This window comes from Hakea prostrata, chromosome 11, assembly GCF_041222555.1.
Source record: "Hakea prostrata isolate BN-2017 chromosome 11, UWA_Hpros_2, whole genome shotgun sequence".
NCBI lineage: Eukaryota > Viridiplantae > Streptophyta > Magnoliopsida > Proteales > Proteaceae > Hakea > Hakea prostrata.
Window position 1 is genome coordinate 9,102,811 of NC_142610.1, and position 19,633 is coordinate 9,122,443.

The 19,633-nt window shown below is 38.5% G+C and overlaps 1 protein-coding gene across 3 annotated transcripts; it reads left to right on the forward strand.

Moving 5' to 3' along the window:
• The first annotated feature begins 1,909 nt into the window (after positions 1–1,909).
• Positions 1,910–19,256, forward strand: LOC148999959 (sister chromatid cohesion protein PDS5 homolog C-like). Of its 3 annotated transcripts, none has more exons than XM_089139425.1 (14): positions 1,911–2,461; positions 6,487–6,690; positions 6,820–7,001; positions 9,791–9,917; positions 10,001–10,198; positions 14,180–14,206; positions 14,334–15,278; positions 15,377–15,490; positions 16,150–16,235; positions 16,910–16,961; positions 17,055–17,138; positions 17,213–17,256; positions 17,986–18,060; positions 18,135–19,256. In XM_089139425.1, exons 1-14 carry the CDS (start codon positions 2,360–2,362, stop codon positions 18,565–18,567), a joined length of 2,673 nt encoding a protein of 890 aa, XP_088995551.1. In that variant the 5' UTR covers positions 1,911–2,359; the 3' UTR covers positions 18,568–19,256. The 3 variants fall into 3 exon arrangements, with proteins under 3 accessions (XP_088995554.1, XP_088995551.1, XP_088995553.1); XM_089139427.1 differs by having other exon boundaries at positions 17,055–17,132; XM_089139428.1 differs by lacking the exon at positions 14,180–14,206 and having other exon boundaries at positions 1,910–2,461.
• Positions 19,257–19,633: the final 377 nt, after the last annotated feature.

Sequence of the window (19,633 nt, forward strand, 5' to 3'; positions counted from 1 at the left end):
TAAAAAAACCTTGTAGCCTCCAATTATCCTCAACAATCAGCTTAATGGAGTTTGGCACCGAGGTAGTTGTTGTTCTAAGGCACCTGATGTGAGTTGTAGATTATTTGATTCTACAACCACTTCATACAGCCCTTCCCCAATTCCACATAACAAACCTCGCCTGAGAGCTAAAGCTTCCCGACTATGATATCATCCGTAAGGGTAATCTGGTCTTTTTACCTTTAGTTAATTGGTTGAGCTAGTTTTTTGAATCGGCTTGGTTCACATGTGTTGTATAAGGTAGGTTGTGGTTTGGTTCATTTCATAAGTTGCAATTGAATTTGGGGGTTTTCAATCGTGTCTGAGCTCTGGTGATGGCGTTCTGTGGTTTTTCTCTATTCTTCTATGTTTGATCTTGTTCTTGGACGATCTCGAAGGCACTGTGATCAAGAAGTGTTCAGCAAAGGGAGAAGAAGACTCGATGGGAGTTTGGTGATGATCCATGCCTATCCTGATTATCTCTTGTACAAATTTCATCTCTTTTATCTTGTAAGTTTTAATCCCATATAGTAAAGATCGCACTCATACCTGAGTCCCAGAGAGTAGGCCATTTGCACCGAACTCCGTCATCAATTCTTGCCTCTTCTTGCTTTCAATTTTGGTAAATCTCAATCAACCGAGCATGTTAAGGTTAACATCCTCAAACTTAGCTGGTTCCTATGCTGCTAACACAAGCTTCCCCAAGGAATCTCTGATGGCGATCCCCAAACCTCCTTTTGTAGCATCAAGCTTCAAAGCCGCCTCAAAATCCTCAGTATGTTGAGGTAGAAAAAACTCATATAGCTTGATCATCATAATCACTTAGATGAGTTGCATTCTTTGACATATCATTATATCTTAGCCAAAATTTATACAAACAACATGACAATAACAAAGATTCTTGGCCGAAGGAAAATTTGACTATTGAATTATTTGATTTATAAAAAATCCACATATTTATATGTACATCAGCCATGCTAGGATCAAGCATCCTAGGCAAAGCCAGCCGGTCTACCAACTTTCAACTTCAGTAAAGATTTGCACTTGCATCCAAACATTAGGGGTGTAAATGGATAACCGAAATTTGCTTCCGAATTCGCATCTGCATCCGTCCGATTATTAATAGGATGTGGATGGTATACCCCTTTCTTACTGATTATTATCCTTCCGATAAAATTATCCGATTAAGTTACTAATTTAGATTTATTATTCTTATTTTTATAAATTTTACCTATGATATGTGACTATTTTTCTACTAAAATAGCTACCAAAGTTGCTAAATTCTTAAATTTCAAATTTAGCCCTCACAAATAAAAAAGTAAAGTTGTAATCAGGTAGTCGAAAACTTGTATTCAATCTATATTTATGCCCATTTAGAAGAATCTACTTAAGAAAATAACTATTCGATTATCATCTGAATCCGACAAAATTCGTCCAAAAACCGATAGCATATTATCCGAATCCGGTCCGTTTACACCTATACTAAACACCACCTTGTCCAGCACTCGAGGGAACATGTTGAAGGAAAAGCCACATTTGAAGGGTATGCATGGAAAAAAGAGTCGTTAAACCCTAATAATTATAAAGTGTAAAAAATAAATAAAATGAGAGAGGGGTGTTTAAGTAATATCAAATGGAGGAAAAGACGAGTCAGTGTTGGTCGAGAGACTTCACTGTATACACTACCAAAGCGTGGGGGTGAACAACGCAGAACCCAAAGCTTTTACAAAATCAGACGAGAAAAAGTTAAAACGGATTCCAAATCCAAAATTTAGCCAGATTCCATAAACCAAGCGGATTCCGGGCGCAAACCACGATTTATCCTATTTAAATCATTTTACCCTTCAAATTTTCACGTTAATTTTGTCGTTATTTATTTTTCCATCTTTCACGACAAACCGAGAGAGCGGCCCAGCTAAAGCTAAGGCTCAGCTTTAGAGAGAGGAAAGAGAAACAGAGCCAGAAAGGGCTTCGGAAAAATAAAAAAAAAGAAAGGAAAAAAAAAAAGGACTCTGTTTTGATTTCGCTGAGGGGAAAAAAGGTATAAACGAAACAGAGGAAATACTTGTCTGGGTTGGGTTTCTCTCACGAATTTCGACCCTTGTTCTTCGGGGTTTATCTTTTAGTTTGATACCTGTAAAACCCTAGATATTTTGGTTGTTATTATTTTGTTTTTGGATCCAGTTCTCGGTTTCTTTGTAAAGCCCTAGCAGGGGTGGGTTGTAGACTTGTAGTTTCGTTGTCGTTGTTGTTCTGGTTTTCAGGGTTTCCGGTTTTAAGGGTTTCAATGGTCTGAGCTTGCAGTGGAGCTCGAAGCTTCGAGGATCTGGTACGGGAAGAAATGGCGTCCTCGGAGGGAGAGCTTGAAGAACAGCTGAAGGAAGCTGGGGAGAAACTCGTTCATCCTCCTACTAATGTCAATGAACTTCTCCTTCTCCTTGACGTAAGCCCTATTCTTTTATTTTTGATCTCCGTATCCTCTTCGTTCTGTTGTTTTGGCTGATTTTGGGTGGTGGTTAGCATGCAGTTAATGGTTTTAAGGTTTATGCATGTTTCGTCGCTCTTCTGGGGCAGTGACGTGTATTGCTCTTCTTGTGATACTTGTTTAATTTCGATTTACATCTTTTCTCTTTTGCGTCTTCAAAATTTGGCCTGGCAAAGGTGTTACGGTTATCTGTGTTCCTTTTTAGGTTTAGCCCGTCTTTTTCTTAATGTGCTATCTGTTTGTGGCATTGTGAACCCAGTTTGAGCGGAAAAAAATGCTCTCTTTTGAGTTGTGACTCCATTTGGGCATTATTCTGTTTAAATGAGTCAAGTTAGTTATTTGAAAGCTTTGCATTGATATGGCGTATTAACGCATTGCTTGTTTACCTCAGTTTCATTTAGAGTTTTTCTGCTTGTAGCCATGTGTTATTAATTTGACGTTCTTGGGTATTGAGTTTCGGAGTCTAACTGTAGTCTAAGACAGCTTTCCATGCGGAATTGGTATAATAATTTGTGGGACTTCCCCTGACATAACACGAAGTCTTCTAGTGTTGGTAGCTGCTTGTTTGAGAAAGAATCTTGTTAGGCATTGGACATTGGAACAACACTTGAGATTTCAGGAAAGAACAAGAAGCATGACTGATCTGATAAGTCGTTTGTACCTAACAGTATGCACACTTGTAGAGTTGAGAAGTGTAGCTTTCCTTGATTCTGAGTCCTGATAAACAATTTGGCACAATATTAGAACAACACCATTGCAAGTAGCCCTCTAGTTCTCATTTTTTGACGCAATGAATTGGAGAGTGGTGAAGACTGTTTATGTTTTGGTTAGTTGGGTTTTTTTTTTTGGGGGGGGGTGTTCAGGGTGTGGTGGAGAAATTTATCACATTGTCCTTGCTGGTTCAATCAGATCTACGTTGCTTTCCTTGCTTTTGAGTCCCATTCACAATTTTGGGACATGAACTAGAACAGCACTAATGTAATTGGCCTGCAATGTAGGTCTTAAATTTGGTGAGATTCAATTCTAATCCTGGCTGTAGATTAATTCCAGATCTGAAATTTCCAAGTTTAGAGTTTTAAATTTTAGGGTTTGCTAAAGATTAGGGTTTCCAGAGGATGGTTAGGTCTGGGCTTATAGTTGAAGGACAAGGAGGGTTTAGGGAGGCTGATCTTAATAGGTTTTAGGGATTGGATGAGCAGTTTGAGAATTATAGTTTAAAGTAGGGTTAGGTTTCTGGGTTTGAATGGAGAACTGTAATTAGGTTTTACTTGGATTTAGGGGGAAGATAAAAGGCCGAGATGGGGATTGAAGGGTAGGGGAAGGGAAGCAGAATTGGGTTCCTAATGGGTGTAGTTTTTGAGTCAAGGGTTCATGAGATCTAAGGTTTAGGGTTTAGGGTTTAGGAGCAATTCTGTTTATAAGAAATCTGGAAATTCCAGAATTGTCACCAGGAAGAAAGAAGAAAAAAAGAAGAAGAAATAGGAAAAAAGGGGATGGGGAGGAAGGTTCTAGGGCTGAGGTAGGGAGAGGATAAAGGAATAAGGGAGAGTGAGGGGAGGGGATGCTGCTGCAGGGTAGGGGAAAGGGGAAGGGTGATATGCAATTGGGGGGGGGGGAGGGGTAGTTGCAGAATTAGGGATGGGGGAGGGTCGCTGCCGCTGGGAGAAGAAGAAAGGAGAGACTAGGGCTGGGTGTAGTGTTTCTTATGCTTGCTTTTAGAAGGCAAGGGGGAGTTAAAAGATTTGAAAATCTGCAGCATTCCCAATCACATACCAGCCGAAGTTCCCTCTTAGGGAACCATGACTCCAAAGCCTTGCTCCGTCAACTCGAATTTTATTAATCAACTAAAACTGAATTGTTTACAAGTAGGAGGCTATGTTTATAGCCTTAACATTGAAGGAACTCACAGTAGGACTCAGACTTAGAAAGTAAATCAAACAAGGACTGCTACTTGGACCCAAGACTCACATTCAAACAATGACACTATCATAACTCAATCTAGGAATATTCCAAATTGCAAAATAAAAGTAGATCTTGGCTCCTTTTAAGAAGTGGACTCTAACAGGATCCCTCTCTACTTGGGACTCTTCAATAACTTGTCAAAAAGACTCAAAATTCAAGAAGAAAGAACGATATAGGATCCTAGTAACATGCTAGATCCAAGAAACCCTAGGTTGACTTAACTAGAGTAATGCAAAATCACCAAAAATACCCCTGGTTTTACTAGAGGGCCAGGGGTGTGGGGCTCTATATCAGACCTGATTCAGGTTCAAATCACCTAGCTAACCCTTGCCATTTATCACCACAACCAGACCATAGTGTAGCATGTGGCTTTTTCTATCGGTTAAAGCCCTAGCATATCGTTTACCATGTAAGGGCATAGAATCCATGTAAAAAGGGTTTGGCTAGGTTTTTTCCAGTGCTGAGTGCTGATTTGATGCACCAATCCCTAGCATATCGTTTACCATGTCAGGGTATAGAATCCATGTATAAAGGGTTTGGCTAGGTTTTTTTCAGTGCTGGGTGCTGATCTGCTCCTGCTGAATGTATATGAACATAGGTTGAATACAAACTTTTGGCTACTGCAGGCTTCTTTATTGATGTATTGATGAGGGTTAAGGTTGAAACTTGAAAGTTAGGCAACTCCCCTAGGGGAATTACTAGAACCATATCCAATAAGTTTTCAGATGGATTTGGAATCTCCTGGACGGATATGAATACTTCCCTAAACAACACACACCTACTTTGAGAATTGGAGAATGGGATTACATATGCAGCAGGTCAGGTGATTAAGTAATGATTTGTGTAACTACTTAAACTAATTAAAAGACAACTCAATCAAGTCACAGTCACTAGTTCCAGCCAGTAAAAGTGCAATTAAAACATGATATAAGATCAAGTAGGGAATCCTCATGGTTAGCAAAACCCTTTGACGACTGCTTCTTAGCCTTCTTCTTGCTGATTTTGGTTTTTGGATTTACATCCTGGTTTGACTATTTAAATCTAGGACTACACATTACTTCTACACCCCAATACCGAGGAAGGGGGGGGGGAAAGGGTTAAGAGGAAGACCTTTGGTTGGAATTCCTTCGTTGTTGCTACTATTTACTTTTGGTTCAGACCTAGGTGGGCTTGTATGCTATGGTGGGTGTCACATAGGGAAGGGGATTTCACGTATGTGCAAACACAGACAGCTCTGGTCTGGCTTCAAATTTTGTTCCAGTAAACTCAGTGTAACACCATCATCTTATTACATGCTTATAATAAAGCTTCATTGCATCAAAAGAGAAAACCTACAGATTAGAAACTAGCAAACTATGCCAAGAAAGAAAAGTACCAAATTACTCCTACGCAATCTACCCAAATAAAAGTATTGTATTCTAAATAACTAAACTACCTGTCATTTCCAAACCAGAAAGCCAGCCTATGGTTTTGTCTTGAAGTGCATCATATTGGTCCAGCTAGGCTAAGGTTATTATGTCACTTTTGGGTAAGGATCTATATGTAACTGGAGTTATAGTTTGCATTTTTTTGTGTTCCTTTCAAATTTTCAGTGTTCCATGAAGTATGAAGCAGACATTTTTTTGTTCTTTGCTTTTGTGGAGTTGTTCATACTAGCATTCATGAACGTGCTTTGTTGGTGTACCAGGTTGTTAATGTTTCCATAAAAAAAACCCTGGTTGTTAATGTTAGCTAGAGTCAGGTTCTGGATGCAATAAGACATTAAATAATATGGTCCTCTTATCTGTGGTACTTCCTTGACTGGTTCTTGCTTCTGCAGAAATTTGATTGTGATCATAAGCAGTTTTTTTGCTTTAGAATATTCTCTTGTTTTTTAGAACTAGCTTTTTGATATGCTATTTATCAGCTTTTTCCTGTCTTTTTCTTTCTTCTGTATGGAGTTGGAAAGATCCTTGATCATGTGACTGGTAGCTGCAGTTGTGTTTCCTCCTTTAATACATGTTTATTTTTTTGAACTATAGCAAGTTGAGAATTGCCTGTCAAGGGTAGAACAGTCACCATCTGAATCAATGCAAAATGCACTGTACCCCTCAATGAAGGCACTGGTTGCTGATGATCTTCTGAGGCATTCAGATTCTGATGTTAAAGTTGCTGTGTCATCTTGCGTTAGTGAGATCACAAGAATAACAGCACCAGATGCTCCTTATGATGATGACCAGATGAAGGTACTTAAAGTAGCTTCATGTGATCTATTATGTCCGAGATTTTTTTTTAGAAATTTTCTCTATCAATGCTGTAATGTATTTGCAACTGCTTTCATGAACTTAGTCTGCTTCCTATTTACTCCTATGCAGGAAATATTTCAGCTGATTGTTGGTGCATTTGAGAAATTGTTTGATACTTCTTGTCGTTCATATTCTAAGAGAGTTTCAATACTTGAAACCGTGGCAAAGGTCCGATCATGTGTTGTAATGCTGGACCTTGAATGTGATGCTCTGATTCTTGAGATGTTCAAACATTTCTTGAAAGCCATTAGGTAAGACCTCCAATATTGTTGAATCTGTAACTAATTGTGTAATCTTGTTTATCCTTAGTTAAAACTGTTGGTTGATGCAGATACAAAATGGATAATTAAAATGCAAATCTTAATGTCATCTGGAACATGTATGAAAACAATATTGGATGGACAAAAAGTCAAAAACAATCAGGAACAGTGGCAGAAAATAGAATATCTGAAAACTGTTGCACAAAATAGAAAATCTAAGGACAAAAACTGATTTGTGGTTACATCCTTTTATTTTATGGCATTCTCTATTGTAAACATGTACCAATTTGCATGGTGCAATTGGATGCAACCCTGATTCCGCTAGCTAAGAAAGAAGATTCATCATAAGTAACAATTTTTTCGTGATAGCTAACATTTGAAAGGAAGATGGTTCAAAGGAATACTTCGTCGCATCACTTTGACGCAGCCAATTTGAGATATTGTCCTTTTCAATCAAATAGGGAAAATTACAAGGTTGAAGAACCCGGATTTCAATCAGAAAAAAAGCTTAGAAATGGTCGAAACTGGTAACCTGGGATTTTCTGTATCCAACTGATGCAGGTCCAATGACTTGCATCTCGAAGAGGAAGCCAGAAGAGCTCATGTGCCTGCTTCCTGGCAATATCATTAGTAATGGAAATATTCCTTTACTTATTTTATGAAGAGTCTTTAGTTTTTGGTTTAGAGTGTTATTATTTTAAATTTACCAACTCAAAGTTAAGGGCATGATAATTGTTAGCTTAGTTGTTTTATCAGTTATTTGTTTTTAAATCCTCAACAATATGGAGGAGCTGTTTAAGTATCCAAGTCATGTTCCTAGTTGAAGTCCTAAGTTTAGTAGGCTTTCAGGTTCTATGTCTTTTTCAATTTAAGACACTATTTATGTCCCTACCTTGGGAAGAATAAGATCAGGCTGAGTTTGGTCAATTGATTTGTGGATGGAAGTTGGAGCTGCAAGGTCAGGGACCTTCATCACCGAAAGAGCTTGCGGGGAGTGTTACCCTTGGTTACCAAGCAGGTCTAGGGCCTAGCAGGAACCCCATCGAGGTCTAGGAACTTCCCACCACCACAACAGTTGCAGGGCAGTGCTCACTGATTTACCAAGCATGGATGGGAATCAGGCAGAGGTCACCATCCCTTCTGCTATTGGAAGGTCTGGGACCTCCCTTCCCTCTTCGTCAATCTGCAACACCCCCGACTAATGAACCAGCCCTCCTTCTGTTGACCAAATCTCCACCCATGCACCCATGCGCACTCACCAAACTTTAGGATTATCCCCCTTCATCATTACTTTGGTTTTCCCCAACTTACATGCCAATCTTACCGCATGATATCCTGATCTGGACTCCCACTCTCCATCTCAGCACAACATCTCTTCCACAACTTTTTCTACATAGGTCTGTTTGATCCCTTTGAGATAGCCTCTTTAGCTCTTGATTATCACATTATCTAAATGCCATGCCAACAGTTATCCAAGTGACATCTTTGAGATTTCTCGATTTTCACCCCAGGGACATTATAACTATGAGGCACATTTTCTTTAAAATTGTAAGGTAGGGTTGGAAAAGATTTTGGTTATGTGGCCCTTATTAAATTGAGCTACATCACCTACTCGAGGAGGTGGGTTTGAGGCCCATAAATGGTTTTCTTTGATCTGACTTTCTTTTCTTTTGTGCAGCCAATTTTTGATCTTCTAAACACAGCTTGAATTATTTTTACAAAAAGATTGTTCAAAGTTTTTTTGACCAAGTTCATTAGCGTACGTTGAAAGCTTGGTTGGATTATGCAATAGCTATACCGTAAATAGTAAGTTCTCATAGTTGAGTACAAAAACTTGAGATAAATAATCCATTGTCTCATCTGGGTTTCTTGGGAAATTGAGATTTAACCAAAATTTCTGCCAATCTCGGTCGAAACCTGAACCATGGCTTGAACTAAAGTTTTGGTTGACCTAATCACTTAAACTAAACCTGTATTGTATACCATTCTTACCATGTGTAGAAGTCTTATTATTCTTATAAACACTGTTCACCTAATTTAATTTGTAAGAATACAATCTACCGTATAGTATGTCTCTCATAAAACATCAATGAATGATGAAAAACCTAGTATATTATTATCGAAGATGGATCTTGACATTATTATATTTACATTTGGATTCAAACTTCGGTATGAATGTAATGAATCAAAACAATTATAAACATCAAATCCCAATCAATGAACTAAAACAAAATCATAGTCATTCAAAAACAATAATAATGGATTGACTTTAGGAGTGGATATTACAGTAGTACCAACTACCAACTATTGGATGTGTTGAGCATGGCCTGGATTTTTTCCATTCTTCAAAGTTAAGAATCTACTCCCATATATTTTGTTGCAACCGTTCTGGAGGCTGTGCACCCTCTTGTTTGCCCTGAATTTCCAGATGATTGCTTCTTCATTTGGCAAATCCACTTCAGTTGAACTGGATCTCTTCAGTTCTGGACCTTGTACCCATCCAAGCTGGCCATGCGCAAGATATCTGTTTCATCAGAAAGCTGTTGCCTCTATTAATTCAGTGAATTGAACAACTAAAATATGACTTAGTATGTAGTTTTACAGTAGTTTGTTGCAGTATGGCAGTAGTGTGCATGGTTATGAACATTATATCTGCAAAGCATAATCATTTCTTTTTGTTTTACATATGTATTTATTTTTTTTAATTTTTTGGTTTGTTGTACCATAGTGTTCTAGCAACTGAACTTGTAATTTTGTAAACTCTTTTGCCAAATTAACAGGGATGACCACCCAGAAAATGTTTTCTCTGCTATGGAGACAATTATGACCCTTGTATTAGAGGAAAGTGAAGATATATCTGTGGAGCTTCTTTCACCCCTCTTGGATAGTGTCAAAAAGGAAAATAAGGTAATTTGGTGTCTACATGACTTCTTTTGGTTTAATGTTTTATTCTTTCCCATTTGTTTGTAATGTTGGATTTTCTGTATCAGGATGTTTTGCCTATTGCGCAAAAACTTGGGAAGAGAGTAATTGGGAACTGTGTGGCAAAGCTTAAGCCATACATGATTCAAGCTGTAGAAGTGTTGGGTATTTCTTTCAATGATTACAGTGACATTGTGGCCTCTGTATGCTGTGAGACATCTGATGCTGCTGAGCACAATAAAGGCGATGCATTGGGCGAACATCTGGTATGCCTATCCTTGTGGTCTAGATAACTGCCTGATTGAAATTATTTGTGCTTGAGATTCTAATTATTTCCCTGCTAATCTTGTCAGTATATTCGGTGAAATATTTAGTGCTTCTGTGTGCTTCCCAGCTGAATTTTTTGAATACCATTATCCTCTTTACTTTAATTGAGCACCTCTTTGGGAGTTAGATAACTTGTTTTATGAATTTTTTGACATTTTTAATTGTTTTCCCATTAATCTTCATGGCCAATATCACGTGTGTATTCCTTGGTTTACCCTCTAGTGTATTTTGACTTTTCTTCCCTTTGGTTTATCTGAATATAAGTGCTTCCTTTAATTGAATCTATCTATGAAAATGAGGATAATTTGTTGGAATTTGAAGAAATTATTGCTCAGAAGGTATTTTTCATTCATAGGCCCCAATGGAGTATTTATAGTTACAATCTGAGTAGGATAAGGAAATACAAAACAAATAAAATAGAAAAACCAATCCTAAATATTAGGAAACCTAGTCTACCACAAAATATGAAACCAATATAAAGATGTAAGAAAACAAAAGATTTAACTAAAAGAGGAGTCTACTCCAATTAGGAAACCTCAAATCATACTTCTAACACTCCCCTCAAGTTGAGGCATGGATATCACACATGCCCAATTTGGCCAAAATACTATAAAACATCTGCAACTTGATCTTCGAACTTCATTCATTTCTTATAGATTGCGTCTGCCTTAAAGACTTCCAATTGCTTTTTCCTCGTCTCTATCACAACTTCAGGTCTTCCAAGGAAGAATGCCCAAGAAAAAGGTAGAATCTTCAAATGTTGAGAAGACCAAATTTCTGCGCAAATCTGAGGGAAAATATATTTTGGGGGTAGCAGCTGCTAGGGTACAGCAGGATAAGTGATACTTTAGATTTGTAGCAATGTTAAATCTCTTAAAGGGAAAATTTGCCAAGTAAAGGGACAATCTCCAAAGATTAAGGGAAAAAAATGATTGGGGAAAAATTGCTAAGACAAGTGAATCTCCAAAGGTAATAGAGATCAAGTTCTGCATGGGTCAAATGCCAAATCTTTAGCAAGGTTAGATCTCCAAAGTGGAAGATGTCAAGGTAAGGGGCAAATCTTCTAGGGGTAACAGAGATCAAGTTCTAGACAGGTCAAAAAAGTTAGATCTATAGTAATGTTAGATCACCAAAGTAGAAAATTGCCAAGCTAAGGGACAAAATTTTAAAGGTAAAAGAGATCAAATTCTGCACAAAGAAGTTTCAAAGTGACAGAGATCAAATTCTACACAAGGAAGTAAACATTGAATTGTAGACATATTCAATTTCCTCCTCCCATGTAGCTTTACACATGGGTAAAACAATGACAAAGGAAATCCCTAAATGATATGGTCCATGGTCCACCAAGGTAAGATAATGGACCGAATGTAATTAGGAGAATTCATAGAAGACAAAATTCAAGAGCACAGTGGAACAAATCTAGAGAAAAGGACAAAATTTGAAAGGTCCAACTAACATCTCTCATCTTAGAAGACAATTTTTTTTTCCTTACGAAAGAGACCCCTGGATATATGAGTTACACAGAGAGACCCTTGAATATATGAAAATTCACAAAGAGACCCCTAGGAATATAGGAGATCACAATTAGGCCCATAGAAGCATGCGAATTCTCAAAAAAGCTCCTAGAGATTTTCTAATTTAGAAAATGACTTTGTGGAAGGCAAAAGATAGAAATCATAGGACTGGTGGGGTTGCTCAGTTCAGTTTTCGCTGTTCTTCTTGTAGGTTTAGAAAGAGGAGAAAAACGAAGGTGGAAAGGATGAGTTGCAGGGACCTTGCGATACTATTTGGAGCTAGGAAGATGGTGTTATAGGTTGAGTCGCAGGTGGAAGAAAGGTTGCTGGGCTTGTCTATGGTGGTTTTGTGATAGCTATTTTCTGGTTTGTAGCCCTGCGGAAAAAAACATAATTGCAAAAGAAGAGTTGATGGTGCTGGAATGGAGGAAGAGTTGATGAAGCTACAAGTTGCAGCCTGACGGTAATTGTAGATGGGAAAAGAGGCTATGATGGGCTAAAAAAAGGAGTTGCGGTGTTGCGATAATGCTGGAATGTGAGCAATCGTGGATGGATATGCGATGGCTGAAAAAAGTGGATTGGCAGGTCAGCCGGTAAGAAGAAGGTGAATTGCAGGTACAGTTGTTGGTAGAAAAAAATCGCAGGTGGTGGCGGAGGTTGAAGGAGCTAAAGGTGGCAGAAGTTTCTTGCAAGTTTGAAGATGGTGATGGTAAGAAATCAGGTTGGGGATGGTGATTTGGAGTAGCAGCAGCTGTAGTGATGGAGTGGCAGCGGCAGCGGCAACATGAGGGGAAAAAGAGTGACTTGATTCCTCCAGTTCCCTCTTTCTTCCTTAATTGAAATTAGGCTCTAATACCATGTTGAAAGTTGAAGAAATTATTGCTCTGAAGGTATTTTTCATTAATAGGCCCTAATGGGGTATTTATAGTTACAATCTGAGGAAATTCTACTTTGAGTAGGATAAGGAAATACAAAACAAATAGAATAGAAAAACCAATCCTAGATATTAGGAAACCTAGTTTAACACAAAATATGAAACCAATATAAAGAATATAAGAAAACAAAAGAGATAACTAAAAGAGGAGTCTACTCTAATTAAGAAATGTCAATCATACATCCAACATAATCAATGGTGTCTTTCTTGGCAGATTTGTTTGATATGATTTAAGTGATAGCTTATTGAAGGAGGACAACTGATCGGAAAAGGGCCCCGGAGGATGGAAGGAGAAACACAGGTTCATCGATCCGGGGAATCCGCTAATCGAATGAGTGGGAAACCTCTGGGAGAGGAGTAAAGCGCCACTATATTGATTCTATACCGGGCTAATGGCCTGGCCCGGATCAAGCCGTTACCCGCTACTGGCTATTCTACCAAGCTACGACTATTGAAAGTCCAACCCGAAGGCCTGACCCGAGAAGCGTGGCCAAAGATGTTTTTCTTACTGGTTGGTGGCAACTCGCTAGGAAGTTGAGGATTGGTAATGGATCAGGTCTGATCTTTTAATTGTTAGGATATGTTGTATTATCTTCACATCTCCATGTGAAAGTATAAAAAGAGTTGAGAGCAATTTGTTCTTCTTGCCTTTCACACATTATATTTTGTTCTTAGCATGGTGAACAGAATGATAAACATATGGACGTTTGGATGCACCGTTGCCATGACATGGGATGAGATACTGGCCATTTGGGTGTTTTGATTTGTCAAAATTAGGAATGAAGGGTATTGTGAAACTTTTGGGTGCACATCAATGGCCACTTCAAGTTATCAGCCGGCTACATGAAATTCAGAGTCAAAAGTAGGTGTCAAAGTCATAAAACTATTTGAGGATTGATCTCTCTTCTGATTTTAATAAATCTTAGATGCTAATATACACTTAACTGGCTTCACAGTCAGTACTCGGCAAAAACACTTCATTTTCCCTCGCCATGAAGTTCTCTTGAGGTTTCTCTTTTTGTCGATTTCAATAGAAGACCGGTTTTCCTAAATCAGTCTTTTGTTGAAATTTTAAACCCTGAGTGGGAGTTTTGATGGCTTTTACTTGTCATTTGCATAGAAGCATAAGGTTGTTGGAGATTCCTTCATGGTGGGCTGTTTCTGTTCTGAGTCGCCATTTTCCCCCCTATATTACTTGTGCTGCCATATTTGGTTATATCTGGTCTATTATATAGTGTTATGACTCCATTTGTCCTTTTTCTTCTGATTGGCTTTTCAATTCAACTGCACTTCTGTTTTGCATGTTCATCATTATATGCAGCATATCACCAAAGGATTTGATAAGTAATATTCATTTACTTTGTTTGTTCATGGTGCAACATGCCCAAGATGATTTGTATATATTTGGATTTTCTTCTCCCATGCCTTTCTATATTATTATTTTTTGAAACTTGTCTATTGGCATGTTCCAGGCAGATGAGAGCAAGTTGTTGGTGAAGGTTGGTATAGATGAGCCACTCCAGCCATGTGATTTATTGGCGTATATTTTGCCATTTGTTTTAGGTTTTGTTAAATTATTTAAAAAACATTGACTTCAGCATCTATGCCTTCATTGCTTATTCTCAGGAGGCTAGTGAACTTCCACCGGAAACGACTGGTTCTGGTTCGTTGGATCCTGCTGTGAATAAATCTCCCAAGTCAGTGATGAGCAATGGTAATGCTCAAACTGGGAATGATGATGGTGCCACAGATCCAAGTTCTCCCAAAAAGAAGCCTGAACGTCCACGCCGTACTAATCAATCTAAAAGTATTGATGGAGCCATGAAGACTGAATCTGATACTTTGGAAACTGAGAAGTTAATCAAACCTGAAATGAAGCCAGACCAAGCTATGAAGAAGGCAAGGGGTAGGAAACCTAATTCTTTGATTACAGAAGGTTCTGATCATTCTCGGATTGATCATGAGAAAGAATCTGTAGAGCTGCCTGATCGGAGGAAGAGTCGTAGAAAGGATGTTGATAGTGCGACTTCAGAATGCCCGTCAACCAAAAACATGGGTGTGTCCTCTGAACAGGATAAGGAGAATCAGGCGCATGCTTCACCACCAGTGGCATCACCTAGTGAGGTTATGAACACTTCCTCACCAATTCAGACCGATAAAGATGGAACTCGCTCTAAAAAGGGACGCCGAGTTCCAATGAAGAAAGGAAGCAGAAGCCAAGTTGTACCTGGTTCGCCGCCAAGGGGTGATTCATTGAGTGATCATGGTGATGATGAAGCTACACCTTCTACAGTGAAAAAGGATTCAGAGGACATTAGTGAATCTGAAGCAAAACCGCAGAAGCGCACTGGGAAAAAAGCTTCAACTCCAAATCAAGTTGATACTGTCCCAAAGAAGGAATCTGGAGCTACGAGTGATTCAGATGTTAAGTTGCTGAAGAAGTCTGGCAAAAAAGTAAATGGAAAAATTATTGGTGAGGACGAAGCTTCAGGGAAACAACAAGGGGGTAAAAAACCACGGGGCAGGGGAAAAACCCTCTCTGAAAAAGACGTCGAAGAACCAAGTAAGCAGGTAACCTATCGCTACAGTTTGTTGGGTAGTTGATATATTCTGGATCTCTTTCCATTCTTTAACAATTAACTTTTTGTTTCTATATACGTGTTGCCCAGGTTTCAGCTTCTTCAGCGAAGTCTGCAACGAAGGCATTGAAAAAAGGTGAAAGTCAAGTTGAAGACACCCCAAAGATATCTTCCAAGCGGAAACGCACTCCAGCGATGGGAGGGGTATATTATACTGGCCATTGTAATTTGATGTGTATCTGGCTTGTAGACTCATTGTAGTTATCTTTTTCTGTTTATAGTTTAGTTTTCACAGTATCTCTCATGTGATTGCCTTGGTTGATGCTTGCAACCATGTTATAGTCCAAATGGGAAAGGGAAAAGAATAAAAAGAAATCCTTTATTTGCACCCCAAGGGTTTGAACCTCTGACTTATCACTAACTAGGCTTAAATCCAACCATTGAGCTAATAATACTATCTTATGAATAAAATAAGCCTCTGAAGCTCTACTGCACGGGTATTACAGGGAGGGTTCAATCTTATATGTTTTTGGATTATAGATTTGAGATTTTATTCAGGGGTTGTAAAACGTAGTAAATAAACTGGTTTGTCTTTAAAAAAATACACTTGCTATGATCTGCTGGTTGTGTTTGGGGTGTCAAATTCATCGGTTTCATTCTTCTATATCCGTTTCAATTGATGTATGTCAACTTGAGTTGCACTTTTCCCTGAAAATCCTATAATTCTGTTGTGATATGGCTTGAATGCTTCATTCATTTGAAGTCTTTCACTGATTACTGATTATCTTCTGAATTTTTATACGTGTGCCCTATCTTTTGTCATTCACTCACTTTCTAATCAGGATACTAATTTTACTTTTCAGACCTCTGAACCACAGCATGGTGCTATAGAATATGATGAGAAACTGGTTGGTTCCAAGGTTGAGGTTTATTGGCCAGATGATCGTGCGTAAGTGTGTTTTCCATAGATTTTTCTCCTTGACAAATCTTATTATGTGGCTGTGTTTGAATTTGATTGTGTATACTTGGTAGGCCATGAAAACTTCTTCCTTCCATTTTCAAATTTATTTTCTTCGTCATGAGAACTTTGTTTTTCTCCTGTTGTGATCATGCTGATTCATTTGGTAGTTAAAATTATAAAAGCATCCTCTCTTTTACTGTTCAATAGTGCAATGTTGTGATGAAATCTGATTACTATCATCTTTGAGCATATGGTAGGGTCAAGTCTCCTTCCCTTTCACTGTCTTATACAGGTGGGTTTGAGTTTTCTCCAAATCTAAATGCCTTTTCACATTCTCATGGGGATCCTAAAATTTGTTAGTCTGTGTGATTGGTTTATACAATTTAGTTTGCACACCTTGTAGTTGGTTGACAACATTCTTGTTAACTGAAGCACAATCTTATTTGATGTAATTTGATAGTACCAATTTGTACTGAGACAGGCTGTACTAATGCCCATGGTGTGTAAGGGGAACAGGTAGTCAGTGTTATTATAAAGCTGAACCAATGGCTTTATGTAGCAGACTAAAGGCTTGAATCATTGTACGCATTGTTTGCTATATAGTCATCTCATAAGTTGCATCTTTTTGTCCTATTCATTATAGAAGCTATGTCATTATGCAGGTTCTATAAAGGTGAGATAACAGATTTTGACCCCGTTGAAAGGAAACATGAGGTGACTATGGATACTAAAATTTATGTTGTACTTTCCTTCACATGATTGTTTCGCTTTTATCCCAGCCTTATTTTTATGTCTGTTACTTAACAGGTTTCTTACTATGATGGGGATGTGGAAAATTTGAATCTTGCTGAGGAGAAATTTCATTTTATTGAAGAAGATGATGTGGTAATGGTAGGTCTAATGTGTAATATTCTCACTGTTTATTTTGCTGGGTCCTTAAAAGAAGTTATTTTCTTGATCAACAGGGAGAAGAAACTGATCTTCCGAGTCCTGATGCTTCTTCGGACGAGTAAGCAATATTGTTGGCTGTTAAAATTTTCCTTTCAGAAGATAGTTTAGTCATGCCTTGAGCATTGAATTGCATCAGTGCTGTGAAGTTGTGTTTGGATGCAAGGTCTGAAGAATATGACAAGGCCACAACTTGCTAAGCAGCTTTTACTTTTTCCCTTCTAAATTACAAATTGGTGACAGATTTCATGGGATGCATGAACCATGTAACTTTATCTGGTCTGCACACCTAGTAGGGCCCACATGTCTAGGTGATTAACCATTGGATATTTAGGAATGACTTGTATTTTAGCTAGGTGTCAAATAACTGCCTAAAGTCTATTCAATTACAATCCCAGCATCCACCAAATGTTAACTTTTACCTGAAACTGAATACAAAATGAGAACCTCAGTGCCTGCATTTTGGGATTTCAATATTTTCAATACGAGCAATTGGTATCTTCTAGCAAACTCGTTCTCTCCTCCCATGTGGGTGATAGGTCATTGGTTTCTGGGTCAAGTTTTGAGATTATATGTCACCTTTTAGGGAAAATCTGGAGTTTGAAGTAGCTAGACTCTTTTATGGTAATGCTTGCTGCTGCTATGGTCCCCTTGAAACTGTCTCGTGTATGCTCTGATACCATTTTGTTGTATTTTGTTTTGTTTTGGTGTCTGGAAATAAGATAGGAAAGAATAAATAGTGATTATGCCTAAAGCAAGAATGAATGCTGATTGATCTTCATTTGACCAGGCACCGAAAGAAGAAAGCAAAATCGAATTCAGATTCATCAACCAAGCAAGGAGTTGCAGATGTGTCTGCTAAAAGGTAACTCTTATGTGCTTGCTTGTTTTACTTGAGGGCCTGCAAATTGGAGACTTATGCAAACATTTTTGGGGTAGGGTTGAAGGAGTCTCGACCAGCAAATCAAGAAGTGAAGCTACGAAATCTGGTGGTAAATCCAAGGAAAATGTTAAACTCGGCAGCAAATCTAAAGATGACAGCCCTAAGACTGTCAACAAATCCAAAGTTGAAACCCCTAAAACTGGTAGCATGTCAAAAGATGCCTTGAAATCAAGGAGCAAATCCAAGGATGATGCTTCCAAGAATAAGTCCAAGGAAGAGACACCCAAAAGAAGTGCCAAGTCTAAGGGTGAAACCACAAAAACTAGTGGCAAAACCACAAATGCAAATGGTACTGCTGCCAAAGGGAATGCCAGTTCATTGAAGGTACTTGGAAAGGAGGATTCGGTGAAAGGGAAGTCAGAGTCTGCAAAAGCACAAGAAAGTGAAACGAAAGGAGGGAAGAAGCGAGGGAGGGTCAAGGGTCGATGATGTAACTTAGCCTGATCTGATTCTGTAGGAGGGAAGCTGATTAACTTGTCTCCTGTGTCTCCTAAGGTAAATGTAATTATGTTAGATTCCAGTCTGATAGGAATTCATCCTCTTACAGCTCCTCTGCTGCACTAGTTCATTGTTGTGCATCTGATCTTGTATTTTGGAACTTTTGTCAATGCTGCAGTCAGAGGCATTGGATTCTATTTTGTAGTATGAGGGATGATTGAAGGGTTTGAGCGTTTCTTTTCTCTAGGGGGAGAGAACTAGAAAAGAAAGACGCGAGGAGAGGGAGAGGGAGGGGGAGAAAGAAAGAAGGGGGCAGGGCAGGGGAAGTGATCTTGTAGCAACTTAGAGCCTTAGTTATTCTACTTTTGCAGTTGGTGTACAAGATAAACCAACAATAGTGGTTGCTAGCTCATTTACTTGGCATTACAGGATTATTTATCAAACTAGCAAGTGAAAGTCCTTCTGCTACTAATTGAAAATGATAGTGTTGCATGGATCATTTGATAGACCACAATGTTGCATGCACTGATCCTAAACAGAAATGGATATGTATCATGTTGTCTAAATGTTACCCATTCGCGGATGCTCAGGTAATGTAGTTTCACTTCTAATAGAGACCTGCTTTGCTTGAGCTGCTGCCTCCTTTCTTCCTATTTGAGGTTCAATTTTTGTTTGTTTGTTCCTTTCTTTCTTTTCTATTCAGATCCATCGTATTGTGTTCATTTAATTTTGTTAGTGTGTGTTCTGTGGCTTAGCCATGATATCTATTAGAAAGCATCTAGTAGACTTAATAGAGGCTTGGAGGGATAAAGATTTTAGAGTTAACCCAGGCTAAGAGGTCTTAAAAGAGGTTGGGTTTACACTGTTTTTAACTGTTTGGTAGATTGCTACATGCTTCAAAGGCCGAACTTTTGAAACCAGCACCCTGCGACAGAAGTGTATGAAAGTGGAAAACAAAAAATTGAGGTGGATGGATGTGTCAAGTGAATGTTTCATGCAAGTTTGTGGCACCAGGTTGGTTGGTCGCCTTTTGCCGTTCAAATGTTGAGAATGGATG